The sequence below is a fragment of the Pristis pectinata genome, chromosome 5, assembly GCF_009764475.1.
Source record: "Pristis pectinata isolate sPriPec2 chromosome 5, sPriPec2.1.pri, whole genome shotgun sequence".
Lineage (NCBI taxonomy): Eukaryota > Metazoa > Chordata > Chondrichthyes > Rhinopristiformes > Pristidae > Pristis > Pristis pectinata.
In genome coordinates this window covers 12,594,522-12,618,008 of record NC_067409.1, presented here as the reverse complement: position 1 = coordinate 12,618,008, position 23,487 = coordinate 12,594,522, and the positions used below count along the sequence as shown (strand labels likewise).

Here is a 23,487-nt window from a genome sequence, read left to right as displayed (position 1 = left end):
TATTTCTTCTATTTCATTATGATACAAGGGAAGACTATTTGGCCCATTCATCTTTCAAGCATTCCCAAGAGTCCCATTTCTTCACTTGCCTTCCTGCTGCCTATTTTCTCTCGCATGCCCATCTCCCTCGTTCTTCTGCTACCCACCTACATCTAGAGGCAATTTACAGCAGCAAGTTAAACCACGAGCACACTTTTTTTGGGATGTGTGAAGAAATGGGAGCACCAGGAAAACCCACACAGTCACAGGGAGAATGTAGAGACAGTATCCAAATGCGATTCACTGTTCCTCTGTGCTGCCTGCTGTTGTTCTACCTATGTTTTTTAAGATGCTCCTTCAGACCTACATGTTTAAACAAACTTCTGGGCATCTGTCCTGATATCTCTTTGAATAAAAGCAGAATGTTAAAAGATAGATAGTTAATAGGATGCAGAGAAATTACCACTTTTGTCACTTAATGGCTGTTGACTTTTTTCCATGCAGTTTGTTTTTATTTCAGATTCACAGCATCTGCAGTACTTTTTTAAAAAAAATAGTTTTGATTGAAATGTGCTGGATAATGCTTTTATGGAGTGCCTTGGGATGTTTTACTTATGTTAAAGGAGCTACATAAATGCATATTACAAGAGGGATTTTTGAGGGTTGTTCAAAATGAGTTAAATTTTCTATAGAGCTTTAATGTACAGCTGGCATATTAGTAACAAAATTAATTCATCAATGATCTGGTAGTTAAGGTTCTGGTCTAGCAGTGAACGATCTGGACGATTGATCCAGAGGGATGAGTTTGAATCCCACCACGGCAGCTGGGGATTTTAAATTTAAGTAATTAAGTCTGGTATTTAAAGAAAAAGCTAGTATTAATGGTAACCATTAAACAACAGAATGTCATAAGAACCCGTTGAAACTATAATGTCTATCATATATACAATAAGGAAATCTTATCATCCTTGCTGATCTTGACCCACCATTGGTTTATAATTATCCTGAACTGATGAATCCATTAGGGATGATCAATAAACACCAGTAAAGCCAGCAACATCTGCATCCAATGAATGAATATAAAAAAAATGCCTTTGAGAATGTCACCAAGTTCATGAATATTTAACTCGGGCATTTCAATGGGAAGGGTTGAAATGCGTATGGTAGGGTGAAATATGGTGCTTTCCTCTTGTCTGCCTTAAGCTAATGTTGAAACCTATTTATTTCAGACAGATTGAACCAGAATGATTTTTGTGTGTCTGGAATTAAAAAATTGGCATTAACAATGAAGAGAAATAAGAATGTAATATTTGGCACCTTGTGCTTACCAATAAGATCATGGCTGATCTGTTACTTCAGTGTCATTTTCCTGTATTGACTCTATTCCCTGATTGCCTTAATATCCGAAAACCTATCGATCCATGTCTTGATTATACTTGGCAAATGAGCCTCTGGAGCCCTTTTAGGTAGAGAATTCTATAGATTCACTACCTTTATGTGAAGAAATTTCTTCACATCTTCCTGAATGACCTATCCATTATTTTGAGACTGATTCTTTCCTAGTTCTAGGTAGCTTAGCCAAGGGAAATATCATACCTGTATCCATCCTGTCAGGCCCTTCAAGAGTTTTTTTTAAAAGTTCCAAAGAGATTACCATTTACTCTTCTAAACTCTAGGTGCAGTCTGCTTAACCTCTTGATTTATAAATCCATATCAACCTGGTAAACCTTTGTTCCACTCCTTTAGTTGCAAGTATATCCTTCCTTGGGTAGAGAAACCAGACCTAATGTGCAGTATTCCAGATGAATCTCAATAGGCCATATATAATTGGATCAAGACATCTCTTGTACTAAAATCCCCTTGTTATAAAAACTGATGTGTCTGGAAACTATAGACCAGCGAGTTTCACGGCAGTAGTAGGGAAGCTATTGGAGAGGGTTGTTAGGGATAGGATGTATGAGCATTTGGAAAACCATGGCCTAATTAGGGACAGTCAGAATAGTTTTTTGCGGGGTAGTTCATGTCTTATTGCCTTGATTGAGTTTTTCAAGGAGGTGACGATGGTGATTGAAGGTAGAGCTGTGGATGTTGTCTACATAGATGTAAGATGTTTGACAGGTCCCTCATGGGAGTCTCATCCAGAAGATTGATGCATGGGGTCCATGGTGACTTGGCTGTTTGGATTCAGAATTGGCTTGCTCATAGAGAGTAATGGTTGATGGGGCTTATTCTGGCTGGAATAATGGTGTTCTGCAGGGATCTGTTCTGGGACCTCTGCTGTTTGTGATCACTTATAAATGATCTGGATGAAACTGTAGATGTGTGAGTTAGCCAGTTTGCAAATGATATAAAGATTGGTGTTGTACATGGTGTAGAAGATTGCCAAAAGATATAGCGGGATATAGATCCATTGCTGCTATAGTTGGAGAAATGGCAGATGGAGTTTAATCTGGCCAAATGCGAGGCATTGCACTTTAGGACATCAAATGTAAAAGGACAGTACACTGTTAATGGTGGGACCCTTAAGTGTTGTACAGAGGGGTCCAAGTCCATCAGTCCCTGAAAGTGGCTGCACAGGTTGATAGGGTGGAAAAGAAGGCTTATGACATACTTGCCTTTATTATTTGAGGCGTTTTTGCATTCAAGAGTCAGGAAGTTGTGCTGCAGCTTTATAAAACTCTAGGTAGGCCATATCTGGATTATTGCATTCAATTCTGGTTGCCTCATTACAGGAAGGATGTGGAGGCTTTGGAGAGGGTGCAGAAGAGGTTTACCAGGATGCTGCCTGGATTAGAGGGCATGTGCTATAAGGAGAGGTTGGACAAACTTGGGTTGTTTTTTCTGGAGTGGCTGAGGGGAGACCTGCAAGAAGTTTATAAGATTGAAAGGCACAGATAGACAGCCAGTATCTTTTTCTCAAGGTTGAAATATCGGATACTAGAGGGCATGCATTTAAGGTGAGAGGGGGTAAAGTTTTTCTGCTACACAGTGGTGGGTGCCTGGAATTACACTGCCAGAGGTGGTAGTGGAGGCAAATATGATAGAGGTGTTTAAGGGGCTCTTAGATAGGCACATGAATGCAAGGAACAGAGGGATATGGACATTGTGTAGGGAGAAGGGATTAGCTTAGTTGGACACTTAATTACTAGTTTAATTAGTTCAGCACAATTGTCGGCTGAAGGGCCGGTTCCTGAGCTGTACTGTTCTAGGTATCATTCATTTTCCTAATTGTTTGCTCTACCTGCATGTTAATTTTCAGTATATGAGGGCAGCTAGCACCTTTGAACATCTATACCTTAAACTATCTCAATTCAAGGAGTGTTTCCAGTTTTCCTCCCAGTTTTTGTGTAGTTCAGTGAGTACATGCTGACAGTTTTTATTTCAGGTACAAGTAGTTAAAGCTGGAATTGGCAGGCTGATGCAAAGCTGTTGTTTGTTTCAAATATAGATTCTGCAACTCGCAGTATCTTACTTTTGTAATTATTTTGTGAAATTTATAATTTTGTAGCATTCAGACCTGTGAATATTTGTATATGGAGTAAAACAGATAATCCAGTACCTGTTTGTCCAGAAGTCCTAATGGTTCAGCTCATTAGTCTAGAATGTGAGCTAGGGATCCAGAGTGCAAGCAGGGTGTAGGCTGGAATTCAGCTGGGGCTGGGATCTGGACTGTGGACTGAATGTATAGCCATAGTCAGGCTTAGGGTCCAGAATACTAGAGGACAGGATTGTGGGTATGTTTGCAGCTAAAACTATGGGTCCATTGTGCTTAGAATGTAGAACAGTTCAAACTAAAGTAATTTTATCTGTTTGTACACGGTCTATATCCCACCATTCACTGCTTGTTCATGTGCATATGTAAATGCCTCTTATATTGCTCTTGTGTCTGGTTCCACCACTTACCCTGACAGTATGTTCCAGGCGTCTACCACTTTTTTTAATATCTCTATTAGTCACGTGTACATTGAAACACACAGTGAAATGTATCTTTGCGTAGCATTTTGGGGGCAGTCCGCAAGTGTCGCCACGCTTCTGGTGCCAACATAGCATGCCCACAACTTCCTAACCTGTATGTCTTTGGAATGTGGGAGGAAACCGGAGCACCCGGAGGAAACCCACGCAGACACTTGCCTTGTAAACCTTTAAACTTTTCCCCTTGCATCTTTTAAAGCTTTGCCCTCTATTATTTGACATTTCCACCCTGGAGAAAAAGAAAATGTCTATCTACCCTATCTATGCCTCTCATTTTTATATATTTCTGTCAGGTCTCCCCCTTATCCTCTGGCACTCCACAGGGAAACGATTCCAAGTTTCTCCTTGTAGCTAATGCTCTAATCCAGGCAACTTTCTGGTGAACCTCTCTCCAAAGCCTTCACATCCTTCTGGTAATGCGGTGACCATAAGTGCACAGAGTATTCCAAATATGGGCTAATCAAAGTTTTATACAGCTGCAACATGACTTCCTGACTTTAATATTTAACACCCTGACTGATGAAGAGAAGTATGCCATACACCTTCTTTACCACCCTATCTATATCTAACAGTCCAGAAAATCTGCTAGTCCCAAGGGTGCTGGATTATCAGATTTTTATTGTACATGGAGATCACAAGCATCTAACAAACAGCAAGTTTTTCAGAAGAATGACACTTTTTTAAATTTTTTTTGAAAAAAGGCATTGTTTTACTCTTCCTGACACTGGCCTCCTAAGTGCTTAATAACAAAGCACCTGATTTCTATTGCAAAAGTTAATTTTTAGGATTGTATCCACACAAGTAAAAATTAGGTATAAAGTTATTCCTTAATTTTCTGGCCCATGTTTCAGGTATCATTGTACTTACAGACCTTGTATGTCTTGTTGTTATGGCAATGAATTAGTAATTGAGGCAAGAATCCACTGGGCTGTATAGCAATATGCATTGTCAGTTGATCTCTCGATTCAGTTGGCCATTGAGTGAGCTTAATATTTCATTTTGTCTGCTGACACATTTTCTGGCACTTGCTTTCCAACTCTTGGTTGAATGTTTATATTGATAGATCATTGCCATTCTTTTGCCATCTGTTATGATTGGATAAGCTTGTGCATGGCTTGGAATACCACTTGAGATTGTGCATTACTTTGATTAAAATGGAACATCCCAGCCAAATTGAGTATCTGTGCCAAATTTCTGTTGATTAGCCAATATAACCAGTAGGATTTTGGACAGTTTGGGTATTATGGTCAGATCAGTTTGAAATATGATACCAAAACCAAACATGGTATCTCTGGAAAAGTCAATGTTGGAAGGGGTGCAGAATGGATTCGTTAAAGTGATACTTGGGTCTAAATAATGAAACATTGCGTAAACTTGCTTTGCACTACTTTGAATTTAGATCTGTTCTATTCCTTTGCATTTCAACATGAGTCGCAGTGTGGTTTTTTGCTGTTGTGATTTAAGATATTCAATGTACCGTATAATTGTGAAACGTTCCATGATGGTGTATCTGAGGGACAAATTGGATTTGAAAGTAAAATGAAACCCTTTTTAAATGTAATTCCTTAATTGCTAGATCACCCGGAATCGGAAACTGCAAATTGTTGATCTTCCTAATTTGGGGAAGGTTAGGCTCTATACAAAAACAACAGGATGCTGGAAGAACTCAGCAGGTCAGGCAGCATGGCAACATCCATGAAGGAAAACAGTCAGTGTTTTGAGTCTGACTGTTTTCCTCTTTGTATGCTGCCTGACCTGCTGAGTTCCTTTAGCATCTTGTTTTTTCATCTAGATTCCAGCATCTGCCATCCTTTGTTTCTCTTAGGCTCAATACAATTTTTAATGTTTTGATAATGTCATCATAGGAGTGGCTTTACCAGACAAAATGGTAAATCTTTTCAGATTTTCAAAGTCTGTGGGGAGACAGACTTTGACAACTAGTTTGTTTATTTAGAATATTCAGAAAATATTAGAATATTCAAAATTAGAATATTCAGAAAATATTATTCCTTGTAATTTTGCATTTACTGTTTCCTTTTGTTTCAGTGATGTAGATTTAATCTAATGATGGAAAACATTTATAAAAGCTATCTTCTGGATTTCATGACGGGCACAATGTTGAGTTTCACAGGAGATGAATCTCAGTGGTCATTCTTCATGAACTCGCAGAAGTTGTAGATGTGGGTGGGATGTTACCTAGGCTTGGATTATGTGGTAACTCTGGCCAGTTGTATTTATCCAGCAGGAGTGGCTTCATTGGCTAATTGTGTTTAACCATTAGCTACCTTAATCAAACAACAGTTTTTCTGGATGACGTATGTTTTTATTTGAATAAGCCATTTGTAATGCAAAGGTTATGGGATAGTAGTAAATAACAAGCTGCCAGAGAAAGTGGTAGAGGCCGGGACAATTATAATGTCTAAAAGGCACTTAGACAGCTACATGGATAGGAAAGATTTGGAGAGAGATTAGCCAAGCTCAGGTACATAACTTGGTTGGCATGGATGAGTTGAGCTGAAGGGCTCTGTAACTGCTCTTTAAATTTGTGCATTTAGTATGCTTCCATTCAAACTGATGCTATTTGAGTTGATTCTTAGATGGCCAATCTTGATGCAAGTTTTTCATGAATTTATGCCTTCTAGTTTTCATTTTTATGCATTCTACACCCCATAAACATGTTGGATGCCAGTCTAGAATGTAGAAGCAGAGTTACCAATCTATTTGCGAAGAGCTTCTGCAGTTTGAAATCTGTACTTTTGAACAGAACCGGGAATGCCATCACCGCAACTCTTAAGAACGTTCAACAGTACAGCACAGGAACAGGTCCTTCGGCTTGCAATGTCTGTGCTGATCATGATGCCGGTGCAAACTAATCCCATATTTCTGCACATGGTCTATATCTCTCCGTGCACTTATCTAAATGTTCTATGTTGGTGAATACTGATGTGAAGTACTCATGTAGTACCGCTTGTGGTTACAGGGGAGAGTGCCTGGGGATGGAGGGGGGTAGGTGGAGAGGGATTCGCAAGCCAGGGAGTCATGGAGAAAGTAATCCCTGCGGAAAGTGGGGAGGGGAAGATGTGGCTAGTGGTGGGATCCCGTTGTAGATGGCAAGTTGTGAAGAATGATATGCTGGATGCATAGGCTGATGGGGTGATGTGAGGACCAGAGGAACTCTATCCCTGTTCTGCTTAGGGATGGGTGAGGGAAGGGCAGAACTGCGGGAAATAGAGGAGATGCAGGTGAGGGCTCCATCAATAACAGTGGGAGTCCCATTTTCTGAAAAAAGGAGGGCATCTTGGATGTCCTCCTACCTCTTTATACTGGCTATCTCCCCTCTATCTTTCCGTCCAGATGAAAAGTCTTGACCCAAAACATTGACTGTCCATTTTCCTCCATAGATGCTACCAAACCCACTGAGTTCCTCCAGCATCTCATGTGTTGCTTCAGGTCACACATAGTCTGTGGAGATAGAAACAGTTAACCTTTGAAGAGTCATTGGTCTGGAAAAATTAACTGTTTTGTCATTTTAATACTTCTGGTGAGATCTCATTGCAATATTGTTTATAGTTTGTCTCCTTATTTAAGGAAGGAAAAAAAGGCATATTATCTAATTGGGATAGAATATTGGATCTGTAGGATGCAGAGGGATCTGGGTATCCTAGTGCATAATTCATAAAAAGCTAGTAAGTAGGTATGGTAAATAATTTGGATAGCTAACAACGTTAATGTTTTATTGCAAGGGGAAATGAATGTTGAATTAGGGAGGTTAAGCTGCAGTAATGTAGGCCATTGGTGAAACCAGTCGAGTAATGTAAATAGTATTGGTTTCCATTATTTATGGAAGGATGTAGATGCTTTGGGAGCAGTCAGAGAAGGTTTATTAGACCTGAAATGGGTAGGATATCTTGTGTGGAACAATTGGACAGGCTCGACTTGTATCTACTTCAGTTTAGAAGAGTGAGAGGTGACTTGCTTGAAACTTGATTGATAGATTCTTGGTAAGCAACTGGGTTATGATTATGGGTAGTCAGAAATGCAGAGTTGAGGTCACTCAGATCAACTGTGATCTTATTGAATGGCAGAATAGGTTTGAGGGGCTGAGTGACCAACTCCTCTTCCTAATTTTGATGCGTGTTTAGGCTCATGAATATTTGAAATTCTCTACCTGGAGAGCTGTGGAGACTGAAAATTATCAGGGACTATCCTGAGAAGTTGATGGATATGGAGAATAGGCGGGAAAGTGGAACTGAAGCCAAGATGAGATCAGCCATAATCTTATTGAATGGCAGTAGGCAGAGGGCCAGATAGCCTCCTACCATTTACATTTGTATTTGGTTCTTGCCCATCATCCACAAGTGTATACTTAACAGAAGTCACTAGATGTTGAGAAAAAATTCTTGGTTGAATTTTTTCTGCAGGTATTCTGTAGTGAATACTTTACGTCAGTATTCACTACGGAAAATGATCTGGGGGATTGTAGTGGGGACTTGCAGTGGGCTGAAAAGCTTGAGCATGTAGATATTAGGAAAGAGGAGGTGCTGAAACTTTTGGAAAACATCAAGTTGGATAAGTCGCCGGGACCGGATGAGATGTACCCCAGGCTGCTGTGGGAGGCAAGGGAAGAGATTGCGGGGCCTCTGACAATGATCTTTCCATCATTGATGGAGATGGGAGAGGTTCCGGAAGATTGGAGAGTTGCAGATGTTGTTCCCTTATTCAAGAAAGGGAGTAGGGGTAGCCCAGGGAATTATAGACCAGTGAGTCTCACCTCAGTGGTTGGTAAGTTAATGGAGAAGATCCTGAGAGGCAGGATTTATGAACATTTGGAGAGGTATAATATGATTAGGAATAGTCAGCATGGCTTTGTCAAGGGCAGGTCCTGCCTTACAAACCTGATTGAATTTTTTGAGGATGTGACTAAACACATCGATGAAGGGAGAGCAGTAGATGTAGTGTATATGGATTTTAGCATAGTGTTTGATAAGGTACCCCATGCAAGGCTTATTGAGAAAGTAAGGAGGCATGGGATCCAAGGGGACATTGCAGTGTGGATCCAGAACTGGCTGGCCCACAGAAGGCAAAGAGTGGTTTTTGAAGGGTCATATTCCGCGTGGAGGTCGGTGACCAGTGGTGTACCTCAGGGATCTGTACTGGGACCCTTACTATTTGTGATTTTTATAAACGACCTGGATGAGGAAGTGGAGGGGTGGGTTAGTAAGTTTGCAGATGACACAAAGGTTGGGGATGTTGTGGATAGTGTGGAGGGCTGTCAGAGGTTACAGAGGGACATAGATAGGATGCAGAGTTGGGCTGAGAAGTGGCAGATGGAGTTCAACCCAGATAAGTGTGAAGTGGTTCACTTTGGTAGGTCAAATATGATGGCAGAATATAGTCTTAATGTTAGGACTCTTGGCAGTGTGGAGGATCAGAGGGATCTTGGGGTCCGAGTCTATAGGACGCTCAAAGCGGCTGTGCAGGTTGACTCTGTGGTTAAGAAGGCATATGGTGTATCGTCCTTCATCAATCGGGGAATTGAATTTAGGAGCCGAGAGGTATTGTTGCAGCTATATCGGTCCCTGGTCAGACCCCACGGAGTACTGTGCTCAGTTCTGGTCACCTCACTACAGGAAGGATGTGGAAGCCATAGAAAGGGTGCAGAAGAGATTTACAAGGATGCTGCCTGGAACACGGAGCATGCCTTATGAAAGCAGGTTGAGGGAACTCGGCCTTTTTCTCTTTGGAGCGACGGAGGATGAGGGGGGACCTGATGGAGGTGTATAAGATGATGAGAGGTATTGATTGGGCAGATAGTCAGAGGCTTTTCCCCAGGGCTGAAATGGTGGCCACAAGAGGACATAGGTTTAAGGTGCTGGGGAGTAGGTTTAGAGGAGATGTCAGGGGTAAGATTTTTACTCAGAGTGGTGAGTGCGTGCAATGGGCTGCCGGCAATGGTGGTGGAGGCGGATACGATAGGGTCTTTGAAGAGACTGTTGGATAGGTACATGGAGCTGAGAAAAATAGAGGGCTATGGGTAAGCCTAGTAATTTCTAGGGTACGGACATGTTCGGCACAGCTTTGTGGGCTGAAGGACCTGAATTGTGCTGTAGTTTTTCTATGTTTCTATCCCTCTAAAATACATAAATGCCTTTAGTCATTAATGAAAATTGAGTTGATCACTTTCTGTTTTTTGGTACGCAGGCTTTTATGTATGCACTTGTGTCTTAGCCCTGCATGCAAGTCACCTGATACAAAATCTCTTCACCTTGGACAAATGAATGCAGGTGAAAGCCAATCTGTTTTAACATAGTGACATTCAGGTGGCCTTCACCTTCTGTTTCAAGTTCCAGTTACTGCATCAGATAACCCATTTAACTGTTGAAGAGATGTGATGCTATTGGCTGGACTGCAGTAATTTTCCATGGATTCATTGTGGCCAAGAATTAATTGGACTTGCAAAAGAAGAGTTAAGAAATAGTCAAGACTGACCTAGATTCACAAATGAGTATCCAACTGTGTGATAATTTGAAGAAAATTTGTCACTATTGTAATTCTTTTGAACCAAGTGATAAAGTACCAGGCTTGAATCTTAACAGAACCTCAAAGCTGACAGGAATATTATTTCTGGTCGCAGTTTGAATATCACTGCGGAAGCATATTGGGTTTTATTTGCAGTGTGTTCTCATAAATGATTTTGTTAGCTGACCTACAAAGGGATACCAAATGTCCTGCTTTTGACACCTGTCCTGTTATGGCACTGTTTCCTATCCTTTCTATTTATGCAGTGGAAAATATGGCTTCTTATTGTGCCTACATTCAAGCTTGCTGGGCAGCTTATTCAATGTTCCTATAAAAATGATAAATGGAAATTCATCAAAGTTCTGTTTAGGAATGCATCTTACTGTTAATGAGGTGTAAAACCTAGTTTGTCAAATTAGCTAGAAAACATTAACTTGCAGGTGCTTTTTATGTAATTTTGCATTCAGTGTGATTGGATTAACCATTGCTTTGTCTGAGGTTGTCAGAATGTGCTTCAGGGACAGCTGTTGCAAGCCAGTTTGTGTCACTATGGAAGAGCAAACAAATTCCAACTTTTAAACTTGTATTTTCATCTCAAGGCTTTATTTTGAAACAGGTTGCATTTAGTTAATCCAGTAATATTGTTGGTGGTGAGGTTAAAAATGGGACTAAATGTAACTTTCCCCTGAACTTTAGTTGTGTATGCTTTAAACCATTATGTAGGTTTAATAAATATTAGCATTTGGTATTAATTGTTTGCTTGTGTTCAAAATCCCTCTGAGAGTCGGTAGAACTTGGGACTAGTTGGTTTATTTTGGGCTAATGTGTCCTCTATCATTTGATTTTTATTATTCCTTAGACACCACCTTCTGATCCCACAACCTCTACCAGAATAACGAGGGCAGCAAAAGCATGTGAACACCACTACCTGGAAGTTTGTCTACCTGCACTGCACCTTCTATGTAACTAACACTATATTCTGCATTCTATCCTTTTGTCCTATCTCAATGTACTTGTGTATGGAATGATCTGTCTGGATGGCACACAAACGAAAGCTTTTCACTGTATCTCGGTACACGTGACAATTTACCAATTACCATCTTGACTTGGAAATATATTGCCATTCCTTAACCATTGCTGGGTCAAAATCCTGGAACTATCTCCCAAACAGCATTATAGTTGTACTTGGACCTCAGACTACCGTGGTTCAATGGCAGTTCACCACCACCTTCTCAAGGGCAATTAGGGATGGGCAATTAAGTGCTGGCTCAGCATGTCACTCATCCTTTGCATTTTAAAAAAATTCTTTTCCTTAGATCTTCTTGTACAGTGCTGTTTAATAACTGACCAGTGCCAACCTCCCTAAAACGAAAGCAAAATAGTTTAATTGGAGGTAAACCATTATGTACATCTTCCAAATTCCATGTCTCAAATTTAAAGATATCATTTGTACTTTTAATTCCTAATAATGTGACAGCATTTGGGGGAGGTGGGGGAATTAAATATTCTCCTGAAAAATTGTTCACATGTTAGACCACTAGAAGCACTGATTCTGTAGCTTGACCAACCCTGGCTGCACCCAGAGTGGAACATCTCATGATGTTGAAGCTAGTTGATGATGATTTTAGCTATTTTTGAAGCAATTTCACCTACTGATTTCTAAGGATAACATGGTCTATTGTTGCACCAATGCAAAACAAATATTTGCCTTTTAGTTGAGGTTACTAATTAGATTTCACTGGAACTTTCTGATTTAGCCCAGAAGATTTTGATCTCCAGTCCCTCCATGGCCCATCCTAAAGCTGCTGGGGATGAAAAAGAAAATTGAGGTGGCTGGTGTGTCTCTTCAGGAGTGTCTGTTTAGCATGACATGAAAAGCCTCTCACTTGAATGTCTAGTCAGTCCAGCTAATGGTCTACTGCGATGTCAAGTGGAGAAACGAGGTGCCTCCTACAACAGCTTAATGAGCAGGTTGATGTGTTTCATGGTTTAGTTCTGATGGCTGCAATTGCACTTTGGGTCATCTAGTATTTTGCAGATTGCCAAAATGTCCATGGCTTGTGTGCTTTCCATTGGGTGTTATCCATTGCTTTTGAGGGAGGCTGAAGCCTGGGACCACCACCTGTAGGGTCAATGAAGTATTTCTGCATTGAATATTGACGAAAGTTCCTTGCATCTGATGAATGGGTTTGTCCCTGCATCATGGGTGTTGGATGTTGTTGCTCAGGATAGTGGGTATGATTTATGGTAGTTTTACCCAGTTTCAGGGAGACACTAGTGGGGTGTTAACAAAGGCAGGTTATGAGTCTGAATTGGCAACATCAAATCTGGTTTCCATCCATGGCAGACAAGTGCCAGGTGGAGCATATGTCACAAAAGTGCCAACTTTTTTGAACAACAGCCAAGTCATCTTCCCATGACCTTTGGGTGAGAACATAGCATGATGACCATTATCATGCAGCTTAAGAACTGGATGAAGGCTGGGCATTCTTTGACAAATGACTCTCCTTATGTATATAAATAAAAATCTTTCCATCATCTAAAGTCGCCAGTCAGTAGTATGATTGAATATTAACCACTTGTCTGGTAGTTGTAGTTGCAATAAAATTTGAAGCTTAATATTATCTATGATAGAACCATTCTCTTTATAGTACTGCTGCTGCCACTGAATGTGATATCTGCTCCCTCCAGTGCCAGCATGCTGTGGGTGCAGGTTGAACAATCTGGGCGTTGCATTGTAGTATTTCACCTCGGTTACTTTGGCAATATGTTCTTCCTCTGAAGTCTCTACATTAAGAATAACAGTATTGTGAGGATACATTGGCTGGTTCCCTTCAGTTTGCAGACCATTGACTATTCATGATGGTATTAAAAGCCTGGACTTCCCTACTCGCAAAGACCATTGGCTCAAGGGTTAAAATAGTACATCTCATAGCACCTTGAAGCCTCTTTAAAACTCTCATTAAATTGCACAGTCAGCTATCTTTCCTAATCACATGAACTTGCATCTGACACTAAATTGGGAAATTGCTTGGGATGCTTTGCAAGTAAGTGCTCCAAATAATTGTTGAATTAATTCATTTCAATTGGCTCTACATGTTGGAAATCTTGGTTCAGTGGTCCACTTCTTGACATTGAGCCTGATATGGTGACATTATATGAGTTTAGTTTGCTATATTGGCAATCCATTATGTAGCTCATTTTATGCTGAAGTTTGAAAATTGCAACCAGTAGATTCCAGCAAAACAAATATAGTGCACAGCTTTCTTTCATTTTGGTCTTTTTGTAATTGTAAATCTTCAGGCTGAGCTCTTAAGTACTGATTTGGATGTTGGGAGATCAGTTTGTACCAGATTTTGACTTTGGAAAAGAGAAATAGACACTTAAGCCTAGGCGCACCACCCTCGTCCCAAATCCAGCCCTCTCTTCTGGAGCGAAATTTCATGATAAGCTACTTTGGTTGCACTTGGACACCCATTTGTTCTAATAAAGTCAGAGCTTGGCTAACTACAATCTATTTTGGACTGTCAAAGTCTCCAGTTACTATTTGGTCTGCTTCATAAATACTGTCTTGAGAGCACTTCGATTCTTCCTTCAGTATAGTTCAATTTTGTTGCTTTCTCTATTTTATCGTCATTATTCAATTCAATTTGTCAATCAAGCTTTCTCAATTAAGGAGATGTGAGACTGCAGATGCTGTAAACTGGAGCAAAAAACAAACTGCTTTGTGTGCCTGAGCCTGTAAGATATTGGTAGCATCATTTCTTCCCCACCCTAAACAATATATAAACTATTTAATTTTTAACCTTTTAAGTGCTTCAATACCATGCTTTAAATTCCACATTTGTAACCACTAGTGCATAACTCAAAGATAGAACCATGTTATAGAGCGCCAGTTGCATGTCATTTCAACTCCCCTTTCCATTCCCATGCCTACCTGTCTGCCTGACCATTTGAATTTGACAATTTCATGTAACCCATTCCCCCAAAATCACCAGTCCAACCAGGGGAGTCTCTCCCATTGTTCACTTTTTTTCTTTCTCCTCTCCCACCCCGTTATCTAGACATCACCTTTTTTTTTTCTCCCCCTCTCCCCCCACCTCGTTCGTCCTGTCCATCATCCTCCCCTCATCTGGTTCTAGCATCACCTGCCAGCCTCTCTCTCACCCCTCTCGCATCTATATACTAGCTATTTCTCCTTGCACTCAGTCCTGAAGCAGGGACTCCACCTGAAATGTTGACCATTCCTTTTCCTCCACAATTGCTGCTTGACCCAGCAATTTTTTGCTCTAGCAATTAAGATATTGTGCCCATTGCTGATTCATTAGGCTAATTGTTGATGTTACCCAATGGATATCTTGCTGAATTTTTCTAATGTACTGTGCAGAGCTGATTTGGTTAGAAAAGTGTTTGCTTCCCCAGTAGTTCTATAACTAATCCACTATTGGTTATTTTTGGTCTTTTATTTCAAGCTTGTTTTCAGCAAAGTTATTTTAACAGACCTGCTGGCAATCCATTGTTTAAAAGTGGTGTATTACCGGGATTGGCAGCTAAAGTAGTGACTGAAATTTAAAAAGTTTTATGAGTTGTGGTACCCAGTTTCTGAAATGAAACAATAGAAGCCTTTATATTATAGAAAGAAGTCTTTGTTAGCAGTTAGTGGTTCAGTCAGTTACTGTTCAAAGATGGCTCAGACCAAATGTGGCTATTTACTTAACCACAAAAATATCTAAGCATATAATCGTGATTTAGCAATTGAGTTTGATGCTTAATTTAGTGTTTGTCATCTTTCTCTAATTCCAAGTTTTTGTTCTTCCATCTTCAGAATGTCATCAGAGGACAAAAGTGTGGAGGCATCTGACCTAGGACCGCCACCTCTTTCTGCCGCCCTTGCGGCTGTTCCTGTTGGCAGCCCTGTAAATAATGACAAACGGCCACGGGGGCGGCCTCGTAAAGATGGCACAACTCTGCTACAGAAGAAAAAGAAGTAAGTCCTTTTTGGAAATCTTTAAATTAAGTTGCAGCATTTGTGTTCGGATGCCACCAACTTGGATTAAAAATTATTGCGCTGTTAATGGTTTTCAGAAATCTGCACCTGATATCTTGAGGTACTAATACCTAAAATACATCGACTTTCAGGAACGTAGTATTTTTGAACTCATTTGCTCTGTGCGCTTGGTTCATGGAAGAGGTGGCAAGGCAAGAAATCCTTGCTGGTGAGGAAAATATCTTCTGCTCCCTCAACCTCATTATTGTTTGTGGAAGTACAACTGTTTTCTGCCACAAACCCTTGAGGCACATTAAAAGTTTGTATTGTTTTAAATCTTGTGCATACCTTGATTCTGATATATATGGCATAATAAATAGTTAGTTTGATAGGTAAGATAAAGATTATTTTCTGTCAGCTAAAGGCAAAGTCAGAAATATGAAAGAATATTCTCCATTTGTGTGGATGAGTCCAACAGTGTTCAAGAAATTTAATACCTGATTGGTATTAAATTTGAACAAACTTAATTCAATTTAAAATTGAACACTGAATCCCATTCACTAGGCACACACTGTTTGACATGTGTGCCATTTACAAAATACACTGCAGTTACTCACCTAGGCATATTTGACAGCAGCTTCCAAAGCCATGGTCTCTACCACCATGCATCAGGTGCATGGAAAAACCACCTGCATATTCTCTCTCGGGTTTTACACCATGATTTGGAAATAAATCACTACACTTTCATCAGGGCTGGGTTTAAATCTTGGAATTGCTTCCACAACAGCATGAGTACCTTCACCAGAAATTCTGCAATGGTTAAAGATCAGCACCTTCTTGAGGGCAGTTAAGAATGGGCAACAAATGCTGGTCTTGCTAGTAATGCCTATGTGTTTTTAAGAAAAAAGCACAGGAAATAATAGCTAAAGGACAGGAAGACTTTTCAGTGCATAATTAAATTATGTTCAGTTAGTTTTTTGCATACATTTTTGGGGAACAACTGCACGATGTTCTAAGCATTATATAAGTCTTCTCTAATTTCACTCTTGTCACTCATTTAGTACAGTGCTCAAGTATAATCTAAAAAAAGTCATGTTTTGGGCAATTTGATGAATATCAGTATTTTGTTTATCTACTCAAGTTGTTATAATTGTCCTATCGCTAGTACCAGAAATGCATTCACTCACACTATGCCCACACAAAACCAAACGATTTGGCTGGGTGTTTTGTAACAGAAATTGTGCGAAAAAATTGTTGTTAATGCAACATTTGGGAAGAATTTTCTTAAGACTTCCTATAAATTTTGTGCGCCTGGCATTAACAATCGTATATTGGTTCTGTTAGGAATTTCATCCATTTTGTCTTGAATGTGGTTTATGCTAAGGTGCTATATTGCCTATTTTTGTTTTGGTCAGCCAGATAAGCATTCAAAGATGTTAGTGTGCTATTCCACTTAGTACCATCTATACTGATTTTTCAGTATGGTAAATGGCATTCTGAAACAAGATTCAGGCAGTTTGTCTTTTTTTAAACTTCCTCTTTGTCAATAACCAATGGATTGTAGAAAAGCAAAAAAAAATTATAGATGCTAGAAATCTGAAATAAAATCTGAAAATGCTGGGAATGCATAGCAGGTCAGGCAGCACCTGTGAAAATAAAAATTGAGTTAATGTTTCGGGTCATTCTGGTGAAAGGTCATTAACCTGAAATGTTAATTCATTCTCTCTCTCTGGAGATGCTGCCTGAGCTGCTGTGTATTTCTTGATTTCTTGCCTGTATTATTGGGATTGTATAAATCAGGATGAAATGGACATGCTCATCACATCCCTGGCTCAAACCCAGAATTTTTGTGGTTGACATGGTTTAATGTCACAGGTATGATTTGGTATCCTCAAGGGGTCAATGGTGGAGTTCTGTTTAATACCTTAATTTACTTGACATGCCAAATGACTTGAGCAGTTGAGATGGCTTTGTTTTTGAAAGACAGTGAGAGACGTGCATTTATATTTCAATGGCACCTATCAGGGTATCCCAAAGCAATATTTTTGAAGTGTAGTTTCTGTTGTAATATAGGAAACATAGCATTCAATTTGTACACAGCTGGCTCCCACAAACAACATGATAACCACTGGATAATCCTGTTTTTAGAATTGTTTATTTGAGGTGTAAATATTTACTAAGGCACCACAGAGAAGTTCCTTGAAACAGTGCCATGGCATCTTTTGTATCTACTGGAGACATCTGAGAGACAGTACCTCTGATAAATATAGAACTCATTTAGTAGTGTAATAAGGTCTGTAAAGTGGAACTTGAATGTTCTGAGTCTGAGTTGCAGTTGACACATTTATAGATTAAAGCGATGTTTAAAGCTTTTGTTCATAGTTGAGTTTGGATCATATCACTTCCACTGAAGTGACATTGATGAAGCAGCAATCATTATTCCAATAGATTATGAAAAACAAATTTAAAAATTGTTAAACGTGTCTACTTGAAAACTAGGGTTGGAAATTTGTCTTGGCATTCTCTTAATATTGTTATGGGTAGTGTGGCCTGTAAATATTTACCACTGCTTGCTGATTTCAGTGAAAAAGTTTCACAACATACTTGGATCTACTTGTCAATGATAAAAACAATATGGATGTGGCCTGGTATCATTGCCAGAATTGTAGAGGTTAACATGTCTGTGTGAGAACTGGAAATGATATGTATGGCTTTCTCCTAAAATCACTGTTTCCACCCCCCCCCCCCCCCCCCCCCCCCACATGGGAAGCCCCCTAATGGCTAATTACTATAAAAATGAAGCTACTGTGATTTCTGATCCAGTAAGGATCAAAGTATAACTTTTATTTGATCGAGCTCGGTAAGAAGACTTGCTGAAAACTTGCCTGTTTCATACAGGCAAAAATGGTGCAGTTTGGAAACTTGTGTCTTTAATGCTGCCAAATCCTGAAGAACTAGAGGTTCTAAAAATTTATTTGAATTATTGATGTCTGAGGCCATTTATCTGACCAGTATGAACAGAAGTTGTACTGCAGTTCAGAGGTGTTTAGGTGGATCTGCACTTGTATTTGTGTTTTTACATATATAAAGAGGATTGGTGTGCTTCAAAAGTGTAACTATTGCAGGCATTATCTAAACTGCAGGAATGAATTCCAAGATCCCAATTGTTTGTCTGTTTTGTTGGCAGTCTGCTTAGTTTCCGACTGAAATGGCCTCTGGGAGTAATTGTTTCTAGTTCTTTAGAATCTTAATTGTTGCAGAAGTATTTCTTATTGCTCGTTGATGACGATTCTGGATTTGAATTCAGTAGCAGGAACTTCAGTTAGATGTGTATGTGGATTAATTCAGTGAGAGTTCAGAAAAGATTAACGAGGAAATTGCCTGGATTGGAGGGCTTGAATTATAAGGAGAGAGTGGATAGGCTGGGTTTGTTTTCCCTGGAGCAGAGGATTAGAGATGACATGATAGAGGTATATTTTAAAAAAAAAATTCAGAGGCATAGATAGGGTAGATAATCAGTTTGTGTCCAATGGTTGCTGTGTCTAAAACTAGAGGGCATAGTTTGAAGGTGAGAGGGAGGAGATTTAAAGGGTATCTGATGGATAAATTCTTCGTACAATGAGTAGCTGGTATCAGGAATGAGCTGCCGGTGGAGGCAGGAACAATAACAATTAAGAGAAATCTGGATAGGGCATTGAGGGATATGGAATTAATGCAGACAAGTGGGATTAATATAGATAGGCATGATGGTCGGCATAGGCAGAGTGGGTCAAAGGGCCTGTTTCTTTGCTGTACAACTCTGACTCTATGAAAAATTGGGCATCATTGAGAGAAGGGAATTATGATCTGATAATTTGGGAAAAGAGAATTAGTGATTAAGGATATTAGTACAGAGAATAGCAAATTTTTCTGATTTCTTTTAAAAAGGATCCTTTACTTTACTCTAGCAATTTGCTTTTTATGCCAGAATGAGAATGTTTCACAGTTCTACTGTAACATTTCAGTTGTCCTAATAGCATCTGACTGTGATTTCCAAGCTTTAAACCAAATGTGAATGGTTCTGTGCTTTGAGCTATAAATACTTTGGAACTAACTTGACACTGGGTTAATTTGTTTTGCTTGGAATTTGCCCAGCTATGGAAGTGAGGGTACCTTCATCTGATCAGTTTGAGCTGCATTTGAATTTCTGTTCCGGTGTTGGCATTGTGCTGTCTGGTGCTCTGAGGATAACATGGACTTAGTGTACATTATGAAGATTCTCCAATGTAATAAAAGTCCAAAATGAAAGATTGAAGACACTTCTGCTTATTTTGACAAAACATCAACACATCGCTAGAGATCATGAGACTCTGCATTTTGATGGATAGATAAGAAAGTAGTTGCTTTTGAAGCATAAGATCATTGTTTGATTTTAAAGAAATGTTGAATCTTAATTTAGAAAATCAGATGTGGCTAAAGAGCTTAGATTGCAAAGTAAGGTTAAGACTTGTTTTTGTCCTTTAAAGGAAAGCACTTCTACTCCATTGTCTCCTTGATTTTTTTTTACTAAAGGATTAATGTTTGACCTTTCCTGATGTATATATTTGAAATGATACAATTCAACTTTCTCATTTAATATTTTATAATTGACAGAATTTCTTACTACTTGACCAGAGTTTGACAGCTAGAGATGCCTTATGCATTTCCAACATTTAGATTAAGTTAAGATGCTGTTCTTTTTTACATTCTTTGAATTAGTGTCCCTTTGTTAGCATGGTACCAAATATAAAAATATTAGTACTGTTATCTCAGCAATTAAAGCCTGTTGGATTATCTCAGTACATTTTGTTTTGTCCTGGTATTTTATTTTTTTAAACTGCCATGTGTAGATGGTGATGTTTACTATTAATTTCTAAGGCATTCAATCCTTCTGTTCAGTTGATTGAAAACTACTTGATGGGTGCTTTTGTTGTGTTTCTGCTGTTCTCTTAGCATCTCCTGGTACTTATTGAATGGGGCACCACCGAATGATGACCTGGCTTTAATATAATTTGCTGTAATAATAAGCACTTCAGGATCTTCTGAACACATTAGTACAAGATTGTTTTTGTGTAGTACTGCACATCTACGACTGCTGGGAAGCCAAACATCAAATTAATGCCAAACAAATCTCCATCTTTGCAGTATACTTTGCTACCTATCTTTATCATTAGCAAATTTAGCAATTGTGCTTCTGTCCAAGTCATCGGTATAGATTGTAAAAAGCTGAAGTCCAGGCATAGATTCCTGTAGCGTACCATTTATGCACATCCTGCCAATCACTAAAAGATCCATTTTATGCATACTTACTTTCCTGTTCCCAGTTTATCTTTTATCCACGTGAATGTTACCTGCTCTACCGTGAGTTTTTAGTTTCTGCAATATCATTTGATGTGGCACCGTATTAACAGTCTCTTGGAAGTCTAAGTATAGTATTTCCCCTTTATCCCCAGTGCATGTTATTAGTTCAAAGAACTCCATTAAGTTAGTTATAAATGATACTTTCACAGAAACATGTTATCCTTGCATGATTACAATGAACATCTTTAAGTGCCCTGCTTTAACATCTTTAATAATAGCCTCCAACATTTTTCCTACGACAGCTATTAAGCTAATTGGCCTGTAGTTTCCTGTTTTGTCTCCCTCCCCTTTTAGTAAACAGGGAATTATTACAGCACCAGCGACCCGGGTTCAATTCCGGCCGCTGTCTGTTAGGAGTTTGTACGTTCTCCTAATGTCTGCGTGGGTTTCCTCCGGGTTCTTGGGTTTCCTTCCACGTCCCACAGATGTACAGGTTAGGAAGTTGTGGGCATGCTATGTTGGCGCTGGAAGCGTGCCGACACTACGTAAAAGATGCATTTCACTGTGTTTTGATGTACATGTGACTAATAAAAAGATCTATCTTTACTCAATCTAATTGAACCTCTGGCGAATGTAGAGAATTTTAGAATTCTCAAGCAACTCAAGCATTCCAAAGCATCAACTATTTCAAATCAAAACAGTGTTGGAAATAAGCAGATCAGGCAGCATGTGTGGAGAGAGGAAAAATGGAACTAATGTTTCAGGTCAGTGACCTTTCACCAGAAGCAGCAACTCATTAGTCACTTTTTAAGACTGTGGGATGAAGTCTATCAGGACCCAGGGACTTGGCAGCCAACCTTTTGTTCAGTACCATTTCCTTTATGACTTGTATGTTTCCCAACGGTGGTTCCTCCCTTCCAATTCCCTATTAATAGCTATTTTATAATTTTACAGATTGTTATAATGGCTGGTATGTTTGTACCTCCCCTTCTCTGCTCCTCCCTCCACCCCACACCAGCTCAGAAGTGATAGAATATTCACAGCACACAATATCTTATGAGAGGGGAAATAGTTAATGTTCCATCAGACCCAGTGAAAGAGAAAAAGACATTGAAGAGAAAGGGGTCAGTGGAGAAAAGTAAATTGGTTTATTATTGTCACCTGTATTGAGGTACAGTGAAAGTTTGTTTTCCATGCTATCAATACAGATCATTTCATCACCTCAGTACACTGAGGTAGTACAAGGGAAAAGCAATGACAGAATCCAAAATAAAGTGTAACAGTTACAGAGAGAGTGCAAGCAGACAATAAGGTGCAAGGCCATGACGACGTAGATTGAGAGGTCACGAGTCCATCTTATCAATACAAGAGGACCATTCAGTAGTCTCATAACAGCTGAATAGAAGCTGTCCTTGAGCCTGGAGGTACGTGCTTTCGGGCTTTTTTTATCTTCTGCCCGATTGGGGGGGGTGGGGGGGGGGTGCGGGTGGAAGAAGAGAGTATGTCCGGGGGGGGGTGCGGGTGGAAGAAGAGAGTATGTCCAGGGTGGGTGGGGTCTTTGATTATGTTGGCTGCTTTATCAAGGCAGTGAGAAGTGTAGACAGTCTGTGGAGGGGAAGATCTGTGATAGGGTGGAAGGTGGGAGAAATGAATGTTAAATGAGTGCAAGACAAAAGTGTGGGGAAAACAAAGATGAGATGGGCAAAAGATCGTCTAAAGTAGAGGTAAATGGGAATATCAGATTCACTTCCTGAAATTGGGAACTCTAATCTGAAAGACTCTTGTGTGCCTTGTTGGGAGACGAGATGCTGGTGGCCCAAGGTCAGAGTGGCTCAACAGCAAATTAAAATGGCAGGCATTTAGAAGTAGGACTGAAAAACATGTAGTGCAAAGCATTCACACAGACCCTGCAGAATCTACTTTTTCCCAAAACCAAATGCAACATTGCCACAGTTGACTCATCATTATAACGTTTTCTTGTTTCATGGAACTGTTCTTTGTATCTTGGCTCTTTTCCCTGATCATCTTCCTGAATCACCCTATTTTTCTGATGCCTTCAAAGTTTAACATTCTTGTGTTTCTAATTGTCTAACTTTTACAATGTTTGTCCAGTCCCACTACTCCTCCTTCCTCCAGATGTCCCCTACTTTTTTGATTGGAGGCCAAACCTGTCTCTATCCATCACTAGTATTCCCTGCCTGACTGAACATGTTCTTGCATTACATTTTCTTTTGACTCTATTGCCTTTAAATAAAGGATGTTACTAGTGGGAACCTGTATTAGTTCCAGTTTTTCATGGAATATGTGGAATGCCTTTGTCTTTCTCACCTCTTTTTCCAGTATACTGGTGCTCTTCTTTTGTTTGAATTTTGTCCTAACAGGAACATTTCATTAACTTTGCTTTAATTTCCTCCTTTTCTGCATGAGCCCACATCTTGTTTCTTTCTCCTTCTTCAATATGCTATCTCCATTTTGCAATCTGGGTTATTGATTAGTATCCACTATAGGTCCACAGATTTCCACAGCAACCTTGATCACATTTGTTTATGCTGTACTCCCTGGAAGGGCTTTATACTATTCTCCCAATTTTGTCTTATTCGATGTGTGCTGATGATGCACACTTCCATTTAAGTACTAACAACCATAGTTGACAAAAACTTCTGTTTGTTCCCTTTTCTGTATTTCTGCTTTCATGCTTCATCCTCTGGTAA

General features: G+C 39.6%; 1 protein-coding gene across 1 annotated transcript in view; it reads left to right on the top strand.

Moving 5' to 3' along the window:
* The window catches only part of LOC127571029 (histone-lysine N-methyltransferase 2C-like), a 355,346-nt gene that overhangs the window by 41,911 nt on the left and 289,948 nt on the right, over positions 1 to 23,487 (top strand). Inside the window, 1 exon segment of the mRNA XM_052017016.1 lies at positions 15,296 to 15,457. Coding sequence (XP_051872976.1) covers positions 15,296 to 15,457 — 162 coding nt within the window.